This window comes from Caretta caretta, chromosome 8, assembly GCF_965140235.1.
Source record: "Caretta caretta isolate rCarCar2 chromosome 8, rCarCar1.hap1, whole genome shotgun sequence".
NCBI lineage: Eukaryota > Metazoa > Chordata > Testudines > Cheloniidae > Caretta > Caretta caretta.
Window position 1 is genome coordinate 73,128,646 of NC_134213.1, and position 20,233 is coordinate 73,148,878.

The window sequence follows — 20,233 nt, forward strand, 5'->3', positions numbered from 1 at the left end:
TCCTAACATCCCATTTGCTTTTCTGACGGCCTCTGCACGCTGCGTGGACGTCTTCAGAGAAATATCCACGATAACTCCAAGATCTTTTTCCTGATTAGTTGTAGCTAAATTAGGCCCCATCATATTGTATGTATAGTTGGAGTTATTTTTTCCAACATGCATTACTTTACATTTATCCACATTAAATTTCATTTACCATTTTGTTGCCCAATTATTAAGTTTTGTGAGATCTCTTTGAAGTTCTTCACAGTCTGCTTTGGTCTTGACTATCTTGAGTAGTTTAGTATCATCTGCAAACTTTGCCACCACACTGTTTACCCCTTTCTCCAGATCATTTATGAATAAGGTGAATAGCATTGGTCCTAGGACTGACCCTTGGGGAACACCACTAGTTACCGCTCTCCATTCTGAAAATTTACCATTTATGCCTACCATTTGTTCCCTGTCTTTTAACCAGTTCTCAATCCACGGAAGGATCTTCCCTCTTATCCCATGACAACTTAATTTACGTAATAGCCTTTGGTGACGGACCTTGTCAAAGGCTTTCTGGAAACCTAAGTACACTATGTCCACATGTTTGTTGACCCCCTCAAAGATCTCTAATAGATTAATAAGACATGATCTCCCTTTACAGAAACCATGTTGACTTTTGCACAACAATTTATGTTCTTCTATGTGTCTGACAATTTTATTCTTTACTATTGTTTCAATTAATTTGCCCAGGAGGGACGTTAGACTTACCGGTCTGTAATTTCCAGGATCACCTCTACAGCCCTTCTTAAATATTGGTGTTACATTAGCTATCTTTCAGTCACTGGGTACAGTAGCTGATTTAAAGGACAGGTTACAAACCATAGTTAATAGTTCCACAATTTCACATTTGAGTTCTTTCAGAACTCTTGGGTGAATGCCATCTGATCCCAGTGACTTGTTACAGTTAAGTTTCTCAGTGAATTCCAAAACCACCTCTAATGACACTTCAATCTGTGACAATTCCTCAGATTTGTCACCTACAAAAGACAGCTCAGGTTTGGGAATCTCCCTAACATCCTCAGCCATGAAGACTGAAGCAAAGAATTCATTTAGTTTCTCTGCAATTACTATCATCTTTAAGCGCTCCTTTTGTAACTCGATCGTCCAGGGGCCCTACTAGTAGTTTAGCAGGCTTCCTGCTTCTGATGTACTTACAAAACATTTTGTTATTTTTTTATTACTTTTTGAGTTTTTGGCTAGCAGTTCTTCAAACTCCTTTTTGGCTTTTCCAATTACACTTTTACACTTAATTTGGCAGTGTTTATGCTCCTTTCTATTTACCTCACTAGGATTTGACTTCCACTTTTTAAAAGATGCCTTTTTATCTCTCACTGCTTCTTTTACATGGTTGTTAAGCCACGGTGGCTCTTTTTTAGTTCTTTTACTATGTTTTTTAATTTGGGTTATACATTTAAATTGAGCTTCTATTATGGTGTCTTTGAAAAGTGTCCATGCAGCTTGCAGGGATTTCACTCTAGTCACTGTACCTTTTAATTTCTGTTTAACCTCCTCATTTTTGCGTAGTTCCCCTTTCTGAAATTAAATGCCACAGTGTTGGGCTGTTGAGGTGTTCTTCCCACCGCAGGAATGGTAAATGTTATTATATTATGGTCACTATTTCCAAGCGGTCCTGTTTATAGTTACCTCTTGGACCAGAACCTGCGCTCCACTCAGGACTAGATCGAGAGTTGCCTCTCCCCCTGTGGGTTCCTGCACCAGCTGCTCCAAGAAGCAGTCATTTAAAGTATCAAGAAATTTTGTCTCTGCATTTCATCTTGAGGTGACATGTACCCAGTCAATATGGGGATAACTGAAATCCCCCACTATTACCGAGTTCTTTATTTTGATAGCCTCTCTAATCTCCCTTAGCATTTCATCGTCACTATCACTGTCCTGGTCAGATGGTCGATAATAGATCCCTACTGTTATATTCTTATTAGAACATGGAATTACTATTCACAGAGATTCTATGGAGCACGTGGATTTATTTAAGATTTTTATTTCATTTGATTCTACATCTTCTTTCACATGTAGAGCTACCCCCTACCCCTCTCGCACAACCTGTTCTGTCCTTCCGATATATTTTGTACCCCAGAATGACTGTGTCCCACTGATTGTCCTCACTCCACCAGGTTTCTGTGATGCCTATTATATCAATATCCTCCTTTAACACGAGGCACTCTAGTTCACCCATCTTATTATTTAGACTTCTAGCATTTGTGTACAAGCACTTTAAAAACTTGTCACTGTTTATCTGTCTACCCTTTTCCGATGTGCCAGATTCTTTATGTGAATGTTTTTTTCGTCTGACCTGGCCCATACTTTGTCCTCTTCCATCCTCTCCTCCTGACTAAAACTTAGAGATTCTCTATCAATAGACCCTCCAAGAGAAGACTCTGTCTGATCCACGTGCACCTCTACAGCAATCAGCTTTCCCCCCATCTCTTAGTTTAAAAATTGCTCTGCAACCTTTTTAATGTTAAGCGCCAGCAGTCTGGATCCACTTTGGTTTAGGTGGCGCCCATCCCTCCTGTATAGGCTTCCCCATCCCAAAAGTTTCCCCAGCTCCTAATAAATCTAAACCCCTTCTCTCTCTACACCATCGTCTTATTTACGCATTGAGACTCTGAAGCTCTGCCTGCCTACCTGGCCCTGCACGTGGAACTGGAAGCATTTCTGAGAATGCCACCAGAGAGGTCCTGAATTTCAGTCTCTTTCCCAGCAGCCTAAATTTGGCCTCCAGGATGTCTTTCCTACCCTTCCCTAGGTCACTGGTACCTACATGTACCACGACCACTGGCTACTCCCCAGCATTACACATAAGTCTATCTAGATGCCTTGAGAGATCCGCAACCTTTGCACCAGGCAGGCAAGTCACCATACGGTTCTCCCGGTCATCACAAACCCAGCTATCTATGTTTCTAATGATCGAAGCTCCCATAATTAATACCTGCCTTTTCCTAATGACTGGAGTTCCCTCCCCCAGAGAGGTAACCTCAGTGCGAAAGGATACCCCAACATCATCTGGAAGGAGGGTACCAACTATGGGAAGATTTCCCTCTGTTCCCGCTGACTGCTCTCCTTCTCTGGGCCTTTCATCCTCCTTAACAGCGCAGGGGCTGTCTGACTGGAGGTGGGACAAATCTTCATTGTCCCGGAAAGCCTCATCAACATACCTCTCTGCCTCCCTTAGCTCCTCCAGTTCCACCACCCTGGCCTCCAAAGCCCGTACACGGTCTCTGAGGGCCAGGAGCTCCTTGCACTAAATGCACACATACGCCACCCGCCCACAGGGCAGGTAATCATACATGCTACACTGAGTGCAATGAACAGGATAGCCCCCACTCTACTGCTGGGTTTCTGCCTGCATTTTCTCCTACAGTTACCTAGGTTAATGATAGGGTTTTTGTTTAAATCAAGAAGTTTTGATTATAGTTTAGTTTAAAGGTTTTAAAGAATGGCAAGTATACCTCGCCCCCTTTCCACTCCCCTTCCAAACTCCCTCTCAAAATTCCCTGTTAGCAGTCCCTGGTCGCAAAGCCCTGGTCACTTGCTCACGGCTTTATAGAGCCCGGGCCTTCTTGATAGCCCTGCCCCCAACTAAGGCTCAGCCAATGAACAGAGGCGTCTAGATTCCAAACCTTGTTTAGAAGCTCACAGCTTCCAACTGCCAGCCACAGCACATGGTCCTGTGCAAAGGAACTGGATGGCATAGCCGCATTTGACAGTGCTTAGAACCCAGATGTCAGTGGTGATCGAGACCCAAGCATTGTGAAAGCAAGCCAGTCTGTTCCCAAATGGAGTGTGCAGGGAGAAGGGAGCAATGACTGGAACATGGCTCTGGTCCAAGGAGTCAAAATGGGTACATGGAGGACTCTCGGGAAAAGCATGTTGACTGGCCAAACCAGAATGCCTCCTCCTCTGGGACTTATGCCCCTTTCTGGGGTAGTCCTGCTGCCTCAGGGAGGGAAAGGCTGCCCAAATGTAGATGATAGACGATGCTGCTGCTGACCACCACAGTGACATCTCTGCACTGGTGGCATATATACCCTCAAGGACTGTAGGATAGCCATAGAGTTCTTGAAGGAGTGCGGAGTCTTGTCTGTTTGGAAAAAAGGACTCCGCCGTTGAAGGGTAAATCCTCTATGGCCTGTTGTACATGGGGAGCAATACCCAGATTCGGCAGCCAGGAAGCCCTTCTCATGGTCACCACTGAGGCCATCACTCTGTGATGCAGCACGGACTGCAACGAAGTCTTAGCCACCGATCAGCCTTTGGTGATAAATGCCTGAAATTCCTCCCTCAGGGCTTCAGGGGACACATCAGGTCCAAACATTTAGAGTCTTTATTCTTGGGAGTTGACTTACATCTGCTCTGTCAAGCTCTATGGTTCACAGCAGTTACAACCAGGAAATCTGGGGCTGGATGCAAGTAAAAACCCTCAAATCACTGCACTGGAATGAAATAACATGTCTCCATATGCTTTACAATAGGCAGTACTGAAGCTGGATTGCTTCAGAGAACTTAGCAGGCTCTCAGAGCTCATCGTTAATAGGGAGGGCGACTAACAGGGCCAGGCAGCTGCAGGATATCCAACAATTTATGGGTATTCTCCTGCAGGAACTCTGTTTGCATACCCAGGGAAGCAGCCATGCACTGCGAAAGATCCTGGTATGCCTTGAAATACTCAACTACCAAAGGAGCGGAAGAGCCAGGCACAATGGAATCATCTGGGGATGAAGATAAAATGGTTAACTGTGCCAGAGCCAGATCCTACACCAGGACTAATGGGACCTGGATGGGAAAACTCTGGATGCGCTGCAAGGGAAATGTTCACTGGTGCCTGGGCCTGTGGCAGATCAACTGTCACCACCACAGACCTGCCCAGTGGTTTCACCTTAGACCGAGATGTAGAGTGGAACTTCTGCGACCGAGAAGCAGGGGTTGGAACCGGAGTCAACAGTACAGGGTCTCCATCCTCCCTGCATGGCACCAGGGAGTGGCTGATGGGTCCTGCTCCTTCCTGCATGCCAGCATTCACACCGTACTGGGCTGCACTTCTTCTGGAGGAACAGAGAAGACCCCACGCAACCTGGAGCAACCTTAATCAGTCTCATGCAACCTCTTCCTCGCCACACTCAATGGGGAGGGACTCCTCCGTCCCTTTTGAGAGGCTCCAGTTCCAGAGCAGGAAGCAGTAGAATTCTGAGAACCTGAGGGCGACCTCTGATCTAACAGAGGTCTCGGTGCCAAAGCAAGCTGCACTGCCTGTTCAAGCAGGTGCTGCTTTAGACAAAATTCCCTTGTCATCGGAGTCCATCTTGTGAATGATTTGCAAATCAAACACCAATTTTTGATGTGGGCTTTGCCTAAGCACAGCAAGTACTGTATGTGGGGATTGTTGTTGGGAATTGCTCCCTCACACGATGGACAGTGTTTAAACCCTGGTGAGGGCATCACCAGAGAAATACTTAAACTAAAGCTTACTAAAACTAACACTATATTAAGGGTACTAATTAACTGTATACTACTAGAAAGGTCACTAAGAAAGAGAGAGATTGTGAAGTTAAGAACCACACACAGCTCCAACCCCAGCCATGAGCAGTAAGAAGGAACTGAGGGGGTTTGCGGTGGTGCCGCCTCATACAGCCAGAGCAGGAGCTATGGTCACAAGACATGAGCGCAGCTCCTCTACAGGTCCTGCTTGGCAAAATTCTCCAGCTGCGATGTGCTGAGGGTGCACTCATCTAAGTAGAATACATGGCTGTATCAACTCAAAGAATTATGTATTTTTCTAATTATGTTCTTGATAATTCCAAATGGAGTTGATGCATGTATCAGGCCCGTTTACAGATTTCTAAAACATTGTACATCTATATATGAATTTTCAAATTTTATTTATGTTTAAAGAAAGCCACATCAGTGTTATTTTTCACTGAATGTCAGTGGTTCTTAAGAACTATTTCTGTACTTCCCAGCAACAAATCTCATGACTAAAAAGCTCTAATTAAAGAGCTTAATACAGGAGAGTAATAGTGGAGGTTTTCACAGCTGATTAAGTTTTATTATTTGTTTGGAAAAAATTGTGCTCATATTAAACCAATATACAATTAATACGTGATTCTATTAAATACAAATTATCTTGCATACAAACACAGAAGGCTACATTCAAATACTGTGTTGAAATCTATGTCACATGATAGTCCAGTTGACAGATGCCTGTTTCTTAATTCTTGTTTCAAGTTTCATTTTTTAATAACTAGTTGAAATAATTATGCATTGAAATTTTCCTATAAACAAAGAATGAGATCATTTCAAATTCTCATTTAGATTGATAGCACAGTGGATATTAACAATGAAAAATTACTCACCTGGAATTCTTCTTTTTTTTAACTATTATTTCACAGAATTCTTACTCTTGGATCTTCTGCTCCCAGCACAAGATAAGGCAGAATTTCCCCAAGTTCAAAGCTTTTGAGTGCTCAAAGGCTGCAGTAGCAGGACTATCCACCTAAGCCCTTCTCACTGATCATGGTCCAACAAACTACCATTACCTCAGTTCCTAGAATCGTCTACTCAGCTCTCTAATTATGGAGGATAAATCAAGACCTCTCAAATTAGTCACAGTTGTAAAAAAATTAACCGCAAAAAACTGCTAAAAAAATTTCTTAGGAAAAAAAAACCCCAATAAGAGAGATACACACTCTCTCCCCCCTTTGAAAAGGCATTATCCCCATAGGATTCTCACTCTGAATAAATGGATGTCTCAGAATGAAAGAATTAATACTGTAACAGGCACTGCACAAAAAAAGACAAATGACCAATATTCTAACTTTGAAAAACTGGCCAATTCAAATATAAGATGCCTGAAGAAAAACAAAACTAATAGAGGGTGAGAGAGTTTGGGCATTGGCTCAACAGCAATGAGGGACCAAACGGAAACTCCATCCACTGAAGCTGAATCTAGGCAACAACGCTTTGTATGAGGGCTGCTGCAATATGGCTGCTTTACATGTCAAATTAAAAACAGACTCAGGCTGGCATCAGAAACAGCCTTGCCTCACATTGTACAAACTGTGAAAGGGGTGGGCTGCAGGCCTGCCTGATGACAGCAATAGGAAATGCAGTCTGCCAGCCATTTAGATATGGTACCTGTGATAGAAATTTTGTCTGCTACACATAGAATCCCAAAAGCCTTCTAATGTGGCTTGTGGAGAAAGACCTCACTAAAACAGACAGGCATATACAGAAAAAGTGCCAGGAGAATGATTGGCTCAACAGGGAGGAATTCAGTCCCCATCTTTGGAAGAAATATTGGATGAACTAGCAATACCAACTGTACCTCTTGATATTTGGTATAAGGTAGATCCAGTCATTACAGCTGAAAGCTTACCCACTTAGCAAGCGAATGCCACTGCCACCAGGAAAGTTACCTTCCACATAAAAAAATTAAAATCTTGATCTCACAGACAGAGAAACAGCTATCATTAGCTATGTCCAAACCACAGTAATATGCCACACACACAAAAAAAAAGGGGGGAGGGAGGGAGAAGGAGTTTCAAATGTGTAAAGCCTTATATTAATCTGACGACTATGGGTTGCAGATAGATTTCCTTCAACTGGCTTACAATGGGCAGAAAGAGTTGTCATATTAAGAGAAATACAACTAGACTTTAATCCAGAAAGACAAAGGTAGTCAGGCATGTATGGAGGGTATTTGAAAGCATCCATATGTGCTTGTTTGTATTTTCAACTTAGAACTGTAATTCCTCCTGCCACCACCTGAAAGCGTAAGAACAACTTGAAGCATAGTTTCAGAGTAACAGCCGTGTTAGTCTGTATTCACAAAAAGAAAAGGAGTACTTGTGGCACCTTAGAGACTAACCAATTTATTTGAGCATAAGCTTTCGTGAGCTACAGCTCAGAACACTGAATCTTAGGAGTTCCTTCTTGCCAGGAGTGAGGCAAAGAGAACATGATGACCCCTTGCAGCAGACATGAAAACTGAAACTGCTTGGGGCAGTGTGGGGCACCTTCAAGAATACTGAAATCTTATCTCTTGACGTTAGGCAGAATCTTTCCTAGTACTGGTGGAGAGCACAGGTACTGATGATGGCAAATATGGTCATCTACTGGTATCATATGGAGAAATCCTTGATCCAGGAACCACTTGTAGCACATGTTCTTCTCCACGAAAATGAGAAATCCAAGACAAAGCCTGCTTTTGCATCTACTATGCTTCCTGACACAGGAGCTGCAATCCAGAGCTCCTTGCTCGCTTATACAGAAATAATAGCCTATTTAAAAAAAGATCACCTTTAGGATTCTGAATGTCTGAAAATCCTTAGTCCATTCCATGGTGACATCTCTTACCCATTATAAAATTACATTAGTTAAAACTGGAAGTCTAGTTCTAGCAGAAGAAGATCCATAGACTATCATCAGGGCAAAGTTGCCCTGAAGTTATTCAGATGGGATGGGAAAGTCCCTCTGGAACTTGCTTCCACTACGATTTAGGTTTTAATGAGGTTATCCATATGGAGATATGTCATAAGCACTATGTATACAGCTAGGGACAACCATAACACTCATAAGTTTGGTTCAAAATGACCAGCTATGACAAATAATCTTTACTAGACATATGATGTCCTCAATAGGTCTCTGAGGGACAACCTGGGACTTAAGAATTCAGATAGGGATGCCAGAACCATGGTGTTGACAAACTATTTTTGGGGGTCGTACATGGCAGTATCCTTGAATTAGCCCATCATCCGGAAAGAGAGACATATGAACTCCAGCCTGGCTCCAGGTAGGCCCTGACTACTGTCATTAAAATATGGAATACTCATACAAGTCTCAATGCCAATATAGAGAACTGGCAATGCTGTTCCTCTATAAATGTAAGGGTATTTCTACACTGCAATTGGATTCCCCCAGCTGGCCGTGCCATCTGACTCGTCCTCAGGCTAAAGGGCTCTTTAACTGTGGCACAGACATTTGGGCTTGGCTGAAACCCAAGCTCTGGGTCCCTCCCCCGTTACAGGGTTCCAGAGCCCAGGCTACCGCCTGAGCACAAACATCTACATTGCAATTAAGCAGCCCCTTAGCCCCAAGTCCCATGACCCTGAGTCAGCTGCAGTGTAAACGTCCCCTCAGACAATGTTTGTGACTGAAAAGTATCACTTTGTGCATGTCAGCATCTGAAAGGCATCTGCAAGGTCCAGAAGTCTTCCTCTAAAAGAGGCATGATAGTTTAGAGTACACCAGAGTCTTGTCTCAGTGTTTTTTATCTCTGCCCAGACGTAGCTTCCTGCATTCTGCTCAAGGTAAAGTTTGTGCTATCTTCACTTCATTTGCAGATACCATGATCCAAACCAGAGGCGGTGATAAAAACATAGATCAGCATGTCCAGAATCTATTCGAAGAGGAAGTGACATTTTCCAGGAAAACAAGTGGTAGGTGAATGCATTTTTCACTATTTATGCTATCTATCTGAATGAGTGAAGTTCCATCGGGCCAGAGGCTTCATAGCACGCATCCTTGTTAATATCTCACTATTTTCTTCAGAACACTCAGATAAATACCATCTCTTCCAAGTACTTACATCACTTAAGTTTTTCAAATTGCTCTTTAACTTCCTTACTAAGTCTTCAATTTCTCTTAAGGTCACATTCTCATTTCCTTTGAAGTCTGCCACTGGAAAATTAATTTCCCATTATCTTCTATAGTAAGAATGATGGAAAAATCATTTAACAACTTCACTATCTCATCATGCTTTTCAACTGACCCCCATGCAGCCCACTAGTTTTTTTTAGAAGGCCTAGTCAAACAGTCTTCTCACTTCTAATGTACTTCAAATGTCTTTAAATAGGGACAAGTCATTTCTTGTTCTCTTTTGTCTCCTTTCCAGTCAATTTTCAATTTAGCTGGCACAGTCTGTGTTGCTCAAGACAGATTTTGGCTTTTTAAAGGATTTTTTTTAACCCAATACTTTAACACTAAAAACTGTACTTATTCATTTTACTTACACAGTGAGGTCCCGATATCAGATTGGGCCCTATAGGTGCTACCACAACAGACAAAACAACAATTATTAGGGTATACGTCATCTCTGTATGAAGAAGATTACTCTCTTTAAAAAGCAGTGGAAGAGTTTAGGACATTACTAGATTAGCAACGTCTTATACTAACACTTTTTTCAAATATCTCTTGTAAGCCACACAGGATAAATATGAAATTAAAGAATCAGGGTTAGCTTAAGTTTGGTTAAAGAAATACATGTGTAGTAAAGAAAGGCCCTGACTAGCAAGCTGAAGGCAGGCCTTGAAAATACTAAATTATAAGGCCAGAAGGAATGAAGTAGAGAAGATGTCCTGTTCAAAGAACAACTAATAAGATAAGTGGAAGTCTCTAAAAACAAGGCCTCTGATGTTTAGGGGGGACTGCAGATGGTTTTAAATAAGACAAAAGGAATCTGTCTTAAAAGAAGCCAGCATAAGCCTTCCCACCATGCATACCAGTGTTAAAGCCTACATGAACCTGGATACAATGGAAAAACTGCTCATCAGCAAGGAGGGAAAGGACGGACTTGGGAAGAAAGGAGGTCGTAAATCTTATGTGGATTAAGACTAGAACTAAGGATGAATTGTCTCAAACTGTTCTTTATCTGAAGTTAGTAATTGGCAATGATTTTACCTGTTTGTTGAAGGGTATTTAAAAAACAAACAAACACACCTCTTAAAGGGTTCATTGCTAAATGACCATGTTGGAACCAATATGGATGTAAGCACCATGGGGTTTAGCCCGTTTGTACATATTTTGCTCAGATACTTATAAATGTTTTGTTACTGTTTGGATGTAGTAAATAGCTTATTATTTATGCTTTTTAGGCAAGTTTAGAGGAATTGTATAAATACCATTTGGCCTTCAGGTTTAATAAAGGAATGTATGGTTAAATCAGTGTCATGGTAATACCATGCACAAATAATAATTCCATCACCACAGGATAACTCAATAGCCCAAAAGTAATTTTGTACTTACCAGTTTTGCTTGCTGTGCATTTATTGGATCACCATATTGCAGTAAAGCTTGAAATTGGTTATTTTTTGTGAATGTGATTATCTTCAATACAGCACCAAATTTAGAGAATATCTGTCAAAAATAACAAGACTATATGTATCGAAATTTATTACAAATCATATAAACTAAAAAGTTACACAGACAACTGGCTTACTTGGTGAAGAACATCCAGGGTTACAGGGTAGTACATGTTGTCAATAATTATTCTAAGTACTGGACTCTGAGCTGGAGTCACTGCACTCTCACTAACAGTAGTTCCACTAATGGGAGTATTTGTTGTCTGTACTGCGGTCACTGCCTGAAGAACAGCTTGAGCCCGCTAAATAAAAAGAAAAAATACGTATTATAAAGAAAGTATTTCAAGAAAAAAGGTTCAGAAGCTTATTGATATATTCATATTGTTACTGCTAACAAATATTTAGTTACCTTTGGCACAATAAAAGTTCACCTCTTTAAAAATATACCTACTGACGTAACAATAGAATGATAAACATTTTAGATATTCCTTCAGTGGTATGGCAGCAAAACTAAACTATCTACTAGATCTAGACAATAAAGTGCAATGCCAAATTAGGGTAGCATAATGGAAACCACCATAATCTACCATCGGGGTGAAGGCAGTAATACTGAAAATAATGATTGGTTCTTACTGAACAACAGGAAGAGGCTTCAAATGAAGCCAATAACTGGCCTTTCTAGTAGCAAGTATGGCTCTACTAGTAGGAAAAAAGTGAGCTTTTGGGGGATTTCAGAAGAATATTTCCACAGGTTACAATGAGGAGTAAAACAACAACAAAAAACAAAAACTACAGAATCATAATGTGATTTACTGAATAAAAGAATTTTTTAAAAAAAAATATTTCCAATATTCATATTAAAGTTAATCAAAACAAAGCAAAAAGTTCTGATAGGAAAAGATAATGCAAGTATGGTACTTCTAAAATATTCCGATTTCTGTTTTAATGAAATAATACACAGTAACTGAGAACAGTCAGAACAAAGTGGTCACAGATGAGCAAACTACTTGCAGTCTGTATTATCCAACCTCTTTAAAAAACAAAAATCCCAAGAGTTTTTTAAAGCAACAAGCACAGTTTTAAAAATTCCTCGGATAATCACATAGTATCAACACATGAGCACATGTCTACATAACTACTTCTATTGCCAACTGATCAAATTTTAAAAGGGTTAGATGATTTTCTGAGGAAAAAATGCAAAAAAGAGGGTTTTCATTTCATGTTTTTTTACAGTACCTTTAAGAGGTAAAACAATACACAACAGAAAAGACAAAAGTGTGCATGCCAGGTAAAAATCATAATCAATCACCAACATATGAATGCATAGTGCATAATCTAAAGGTATTACCAGAGACAATACACAACTGCAGATCCCACAACTCACAATGAAACGAATTAAGGAATAAGGAATAAGGAAAGTAAGAAAAAAAGACCTGGTGAACACTACTTGGGACAAGAAAGTTTACTGTATCATGTCAAGCATTAGTTAATGCTACTCTGACAAAAGTATTTTGAAGACAATGTTAATTTCTTTTTAAAAACACATGAAACACACCTCACTTTTACGCCACTCAAACATTTGGCTGAGTTACTTCATTGTTTCAGTCTATTTTTTAAACAAATAGTAATGTGCCAATTAAAATTTATGTCTTAGGGTAACCTGGGAAGAAGTTTTTGCAAGTTCTGGTCCTTAGGCTGTACAACAAACTCTTACTCAGACAAGTGAGCTCAATCAGGACTATTCAAGTAAGATAGGATTTGTCTGCTCTGGCTTTCTACATCAGAGCCTGAAAACACTCTTTTTTCAGTGTGTGCTTATTCCTTACATTTAATTCCACTAAGGTCAACTGGACTGCATACCAGAGCAAGCATGATTGTTGGAATGAGCATTTGTACTGTAGCGCCTACAGCTTAGAAATTACAAGAGCAACAGATTGTTTTGGAGGAGGAAAAAATTCAGTTAATATTTTTATAGAAACCCTTCTTTTGAAGGTGTTTGAGAAAAATGTAATGTTGGAATAGGCAAAATCAGCTGCATATTTAACTTATGAAGTATTACATAAAATTGATTTATTTTAAAGTTTCATATTATTCTACCACATTTGACTATTTCACCTTATGATCCTAGGAACATCATAATACATAAGCCTATAAAAATACAAAGTCTATATTAAAACATTTCATTCTGACAAACTGACAATCAAGGAGATTCACAGTTATGGCAGTCATTCTGTTCTTAACTCACCTAGTTGTGCCTAGGTACTGCAGCACACAAGGTAAAAAATGTTTGTTTTAAATCCGAACTTTAATGTTATTTTGTTGTTGTGTTTACATGTCTTTTAGGACAAAATATCTTTACAAAATTATTAAAATGACATGAAACATTCAAATGACTTTTAAATCTGTTCTTTTAGTCAGGCATAAACCTATTGTGATTATACTTTTTCCATAGATAACCATGTTGCTGACAACCAATCATGGGAAATTCACACAGAGTCATAAAGGCAACTTGTTTTTACTTTCAAAGTTCAAAACTTGGCTGTTTAAGGTACCCTACCTTTTCTAATTACAGCTCCTTCTCTCCTCCCTTTAGCTTAACCATTTGTACTTTTCTCCTATTTTATCTCTGCAATGAATCTACTGATCCTCTCATTTTCTTTGCATTTCTCTGTCGTGAATGTAAGGAAAGGACCATTTTAAAAATGAAACTGCCTAGCTTTCAAATGTAACCTACAAATTTGGGTAACAAAATTATGTGGTGAATTCCCCACCAGACCAGACTTAATAGGATAATCTGCACATGACCCATCAACAACTCCTTTTTAGTTTTCCCAGCAGGTACGACAATGTCCATCCCCAACTGGCTCCTGCTCTGTATATTGCTCCATCATGCTGGTGATGTCACAGAATATTTACAGCATTGTACTGTCAATTAATTTATTATAAAGGGTGCTTACAAAACTGAGCCAACTTAGTGCTAAAACAAAGATGGTATGGAAGCAAGGATACGCCAAAAGGCTGACAGCATCACATCAGAACAGAAGACGGTTGACTGAAGCAGGCAGGACATTGCCACAGGACCCCAAAGAAAATGAAAGGCAAATACATGACTGATAGTGTTCCTGCTGTTTAAAGTTGTACATGAATCCACCACATATTGCCCATGCTGGCGTAATGTTTTATCATTCCCTTTACAAACTTCATTCTATTTACCTTTAAGTACTCATTTCTTACAGCTGGCACTTTTTATACTTACAATCTAAAATATTTCTTTAATGCGTAGGAGAATACTCAGAGATCCAAAAGATCTAGTATGTTTGTAGTGCCAGGCAGGGAAATTAATACCAAACTTAATTTTAGCAGAAAGCAAAACTATCAAGCAGGGAAGTTTCCAGAAAACTTCTCTTAAAAACATAATTAAAAAAATAAATTTGCTATTAACACACTATTATATCAAAAAGGACTTAAGTATGACAAGAGAGTAACAGAAATTGTAGATTGTCACAACAGACAGCATTAGTCTGATCGAAAAGGGAACACAAGAAATGAACATGAAGATATTAGCATTTGAACAACGAAGGGTCAATGCTTCTTTTCCCCATTCTTTGTAGGTTACAGCAACCTCAAATACTAGGAAGACCTTTACTGCCCGTTACGTTATCTTTGAAACAGTTCCCTGTTCTATTAAAAAAGTGTATTACAACTGTTTTGAAAGAATAATAGGTTCTACACACATCCAAGATCAAACAACAAAATTCTCAGTTACTGAATACATTTTTCCCAGGGTGATCGTTAATGCATTTTTCTTCAGAAATTGTACAGTGGGAAGAGCAGACTAAACAAACTGAGGTTAATAAAACTATTGAATTTATGATTCAAAACACTGGAAGTAGGATTCTGCATTAGTGTTAGGGCAATTCCATATGGTACTGAACTCTCAAATGCCAGAACCAAGAAACAAAGTTTTAGTTATGTAACTTCTAAACCAAGAATCAATATTAAGACTTATTTTATGAAAAAATTCAAATTTAATTAGAAACAATTAACCATGAAATACATGAATAAAATTCTAACATATAATTGCAACGTGTACAATTCCAAACTGTGTCTTTTATAATATCACAATAAACTGCAGCTATCAGAAATAAAGTTTAGTTTATACAAAAATATATTCATGACTACATAGTGTATAGTTGAATGTATGCTAAACTTAATTTGCTATTCTATGCATTTGTTATAATCCATAACAGTAAATATACCTGGTTTAGTGTATTATCAGTCTTTAGCTCTTTATGATTGGAGTACTGAATATAGATGGGTTGGTTACGAAGATGAGGTGTCACAGCAGAATAGTAATTAACCATAGTGATAGCTGCTTCTTCTGTTGCCAGCTCCAAAAAAGCCTAAAATGTAAGAATTAAAAAAAAAAATAATAGTATTTACACACTACACTTTGTATTGCTAGAATAAAACACATTCACATAATGCAGGGATTTGATAAGATTTCTAGTTTTCATGTTTTGCCAAAAAAAAACCAAAACAAAACAAAAACAAAAACAAAAAAAAATAAAAAAACCAACACAACAACAAAAAACCAAACCCCCCACTTCTCTGGAATGGGTCAGTAGTTGGCAAATAAAGCCCATATCTTCAAAGACATCATTTTATGTCTGCCCAGTTTAGCAAACTGGGGTTTGTGCACATAAAATGATACCTTTGAAGAGGCTGGCCTAAATGGTTAGCTTGAAAGCCATATATTTTGAGTGTCATCTGCTCTGAACTATTAGTCTTTTACGGCTTTCTAACACAAAATAGACTAGAAATAGTATGGAGCACATGGAAGAGGAGTACAAACTGAAAGAATGCAAGGTTTTTCATTTTAAATTATTTACATCTGGATTAATCTCAGTAAGATTTTACCAGTATATCTGGAATGAGAAAATACTTAGTCACTGTACTATAAATGGAACCCTGAAACAAGAAGAATACCTGATTTTTTCCTTTTAGCATCAGGATGTTGGTTACCTTACCAAAAGGTAAGCCTAAAGCAATAACTTCTGTTTCTGTCACTTCACCAGGCAATTTCCTGATATGAAGAACACGAGAAGGAGCTCCATCCATTTTATCCTCTGCTTTGAATTTCTTGTTGTCATTACCATTGGCTGAAAGACATTTTTAAACTCCATTTCATATTTATAAGTCAGTAGTATTTTAGAAAATATCTACACAAGCAAACTTTTCAAATAAGATCGTTTTGTACTTGAGGCTAAATATTCAAGTCACCATGTGAGCTATGCACCCTCCCACTCATGTCAGCAAAGCCATTTAACATTTACCTACAATTTCTAAAGAAACTAACAAGTGGATGAAAATTTGAAACTGCTAGAGATCATATGACAAAGTTTGTGGAGAACAAATGTGATTGCCAGAGGACTAGAGAAAAACCTATGTAATTGATAAACAAGTCCAGTTAATTTCACTTTGATATGTGTGTGTGGGGCGGGGGGGGGGGGGGATGACGACCTAGAATAAATCGATAGGCAGGCACTTATGTAAAAAAAAAAAAAAAAAATCCTCTCAGAGCCCAGCCTGAGTAATAAGAGTTGTTGTTGGAGAATTCCACAAAGGGAAGATAATGAAGAAGTCCGCCATCTTCAAGTATTCAGAGCGGTGACGGTAGCCTCTCAGTCTTACAGCATTATATTCATATATTAAGGTCAGAGGGAACCATTAGGCTTTCTAGTCTGCCCCATGGATAAAATGGCCATAGAATTTCTCTCACTTACCCCTGTACTGAGCCCAATAACTTGTATTTGATTAAACACATAAGGCATCCAGTCTTGATTTAAAAAACATCAAAAGCCGGAGAACCCTCCACTTCATTTGTCCCAATGAACCTCCACTGTTAAAAATGTGTACCTTATTTCTAATTTGTATTTGTCTGGCTTTAACTTCCAGCCATTGGTTCTTGTTCTGCCTTTCTCTGCTACATTAAAGAGCCCTGTAGTGCTTTATAGTCTCCCTGTGAAAATACTTATACACTAATCATAGACTTTAAGGTCAGAAGGGACCATCAGGATCATGTAATCTGACCTCCTGCACAAAAAAACTTACCCACCTACACCTCCTATCACCTCTCATTTTCTTATGATAAATTAACCAGATTGAGATCAAGTCTTTCACAGTAAGGCACTTTTCCAGGCCTCAAAATTGTTTCTCTCTCTTCTCTGCACCCTCTTCAATTTTTCAACATCCTTTTTAAAATGTAAACAGCAGAACTGGATGCAGTATTCCAGTAGTGGCACTCCCCAATGATGAAGTGGGAAGGGAGAATCCACACAGTAGCAGATGCTTTGCCCCGACCTCTTATGGTATGTCTACACAGCAAAGAAAATCTCATGGCTGGCCCATACCAGCCGACTCAGGCTCACAGGGCTTGGGCTGTGGGACTGTTTCACTGCTGGAGCTCTGGGATCCTTCCACCCTTCAACTGGGGCCATGAGCTGTTCTGGTATCTACACAGAGAATTATTCACTAATAGGACAAGCAGTAATACCAGAGCTAAGAAAAAAATATCTATAGGGTTCCCCCCCCCCAATGAATAAAAATTAAGTTGGCAAAACTCATGAAATTAAGCAAGTTTAAAAAAAAATCAAGATTATTCTATGAAAATTTAGCATAAAAGACATTTTTTTAATAAAATGTAAAAAAAAAAATTAAGTTACATTGTTTCATTATAACTAATTATGACTATATACTATTGAGTCCAGTTTCCTGACTGTGTTAACAAAAGCTATTTTGACACATTGACAGATGGGGTTATGCACCATGGGTGGACTCTATGCCAGCCCATAAAGAGGCTCTCTCAATGTGAACAGCAGGGAGTTGCTGCTACACTTGTTGTTTCTAAGGGCTTGAAGTCTTGTAAGGAAAGCGTTAAGTATCACTTCACGGATAGTAATTCCAGGAAGTATTATTTGACTTCATGTGTGTTATGTGCAGACTTATCAGTTATGCAGAAATATGCAAATTGTTGATCTATAATAATAAACAGCATTTGTCAAACTTCTGAAAGTTTCAGGAAAATGAAAACTATTGTGCTCCCTTCAGTCCTACCATGTGTTAAAAACATATCCATAATTTAATTTTTTTTATTAAATTAAGCTACATCTTAAAATACATCTTTACATTTTTATTTAAAGAACAAAAAGTATATTCAATATGGGATGTTAAGAAATGTTTGCATAAAATTATTTATTATTTAAACTGGAAGAAGATTTTCAAGTTTTCAATAGTATTAATTACCAGTGATTGTTTTATATTTGTTACATCTAAGTGGAAATTTCTTGTTTATACCAAACAACCCAATGTACTTTTAAATTAGTTAGCGATAGGATGAAAGAGCTTGTTGTTTAGCAGTCACTCAGATTTTCATACATAGTTTTCTCCTTTCTTACATGTTTTAATAAGCAGTAACATTATTAACAATGCTGACATTTAAACTAATATTACTGGCATTTGAGGGCAGTTCACAGCTCAAAGTTATCATTTCAGGCTCTCTGCAAACTCAGGCAGAGATCCTTGCATATGTTAAAAAATGTCTCATTTTGAATGTTTTCTTAGCAACCAGAACAGCCAGAAACTAACTTTATTTGTTTTTAAGGAATATGAAATCTGGGACTGAGAATGAAATATGGGACTCGGGAGTACAACTGAGAGATCAGTCCATACTCCCTCATCTCCAGCTAGTATTTCACAAATCTACAAGGATACATACAAAACACTTTGGAAACACCGTATTAAAGGAAATATAATAATTTTATATTAACATTAATTTGTACATATTTTAATTATCAGTTTCTATTGATCTTGTAGAAATAGAAGGGTAAATTTAAGATTAGATTTAAAACCCAATGTACAAACTTTTAGCCTTTCAAATGATTGTTTGCCCTCCCCACACTTTGAAGTTGCTTGATATTAGAGTTATATCTAGAGTCCTAAGTATAATAATGAACTTTTGTTCTGGTCACTTTATCTTTACATAAATACTCTGTGAGAAATTCCAGGTTGCTGACTGTTTAAAATGAACACATACAGAGATTCCCTTTAACTTGTGGCTCAGAGTGAGAAATGGATGGTTGTCTCCACCTCAGCTCATCAAATGAGGAGACTGTTGCATGTAACAACAGAAAGCAGTTTACCCAACATCTCATGGAAAAGGATGGAGTTCCAACAGATAAGACATGCAGTTTCTCAAAAATTCTAATTTCACCTGCTAACAGAAAGCAGTGATGTCTTGCTTCTTCGCTCTCTTTGCCAGCCAGCATAAAGCAATGTGTTTTATTTGAGTCATGGATTGAGTAACACTGCCCTTTGTAAATTTTTACGAAGTATATATTAATGTGAACTTTCAAAATAAAAATATTGAGTTTGAAAATATGAAATTCATTCAGTTTTCAAAACTGTTATTAGAAGCACTGAAGGAAACCTCTCCACCTTACTCTGCATAGTCTCTCACTTACCATTTTAAATGATACTTCTCAACAGGAGATAAAGCCCAATGATATATTGTGGGAAAAAGGGAATGATGATCCCATTTTAATACATGAAAAAACAGATGTTGTTCAAAACCACTAGAAGGTAAACTCAATTATTGTTAGAAAATGTTCAGTCATTTTAACAATGGTATACCTACGTAATCAACTATTGAGTGGCTGTAGCGATTATGTACTGTGGCTCATCTCAATCACAGATGGATTAAGGAAACAGCAGGCCAGCATAAAAGGTCCTCCCTGATGCAACAGGCTAAGTAAATAAATATGGGCAAGCCAGGAGAAATGTCAGTGTTTCAATTCTGCCAAAAAATACAATTACAGTACTTGGCACTTTAAATAGCTGACTGCCCACAGGCTTGTATCATCATGAAATCTAACTTTCACCAGATCTAAAAAGACTGATCAAGTTTAACCTCCTCCCCCATTGCTAATTTTCTGGACAACATAAAAATTAATGTTCAAAGGAAAAATATCTGCAACTCACTGTGGAAAAGCCAACATTATCCAAACGATCATTGTTACTAAGCTGAATTATTTGTTTTGTATTAT

At 38.6% G+C, this 20,233-nt stretch overlaps 1 protein-coding gene across 6 annotated transcripts in view; it reads right to left on the reverse strand.

Moving 5' to 3' along the window:
* The window catches only part of PTBP2 (polypyrimidine tract binding protein 2), a 95,222-nt gene that overhangs the window by 24,528 nt on the left and 50,461 nt on the right, over positions 1-20,233 (reverse strand). For all 6 annotated transcript variants that reach the window (XM_048860497.2, XM_048860498.2, XM_048860496.2 and 3 more), the window contains 4 exons: positions 16,119-16,291; positions 15,389-15,532; positions 11,267-11,431; positions 11,074-11,184 (listed from right to left, as the gene is read on the reverse strand). In XM_048860497.2, coding sequence (XP_048716454.1) covers positions 11,074-11,184; positions 11,267-11,431; positions 15,389-15,532; positions 16,119-16,291 — 593 coding nt within the window. The remainder of the gene's footprint in view (positions 1-11,073; positions 11,185-11,266; positions 11,432-15,388; positions 15,533-16,118; positions 16,292-20,233) is intronic.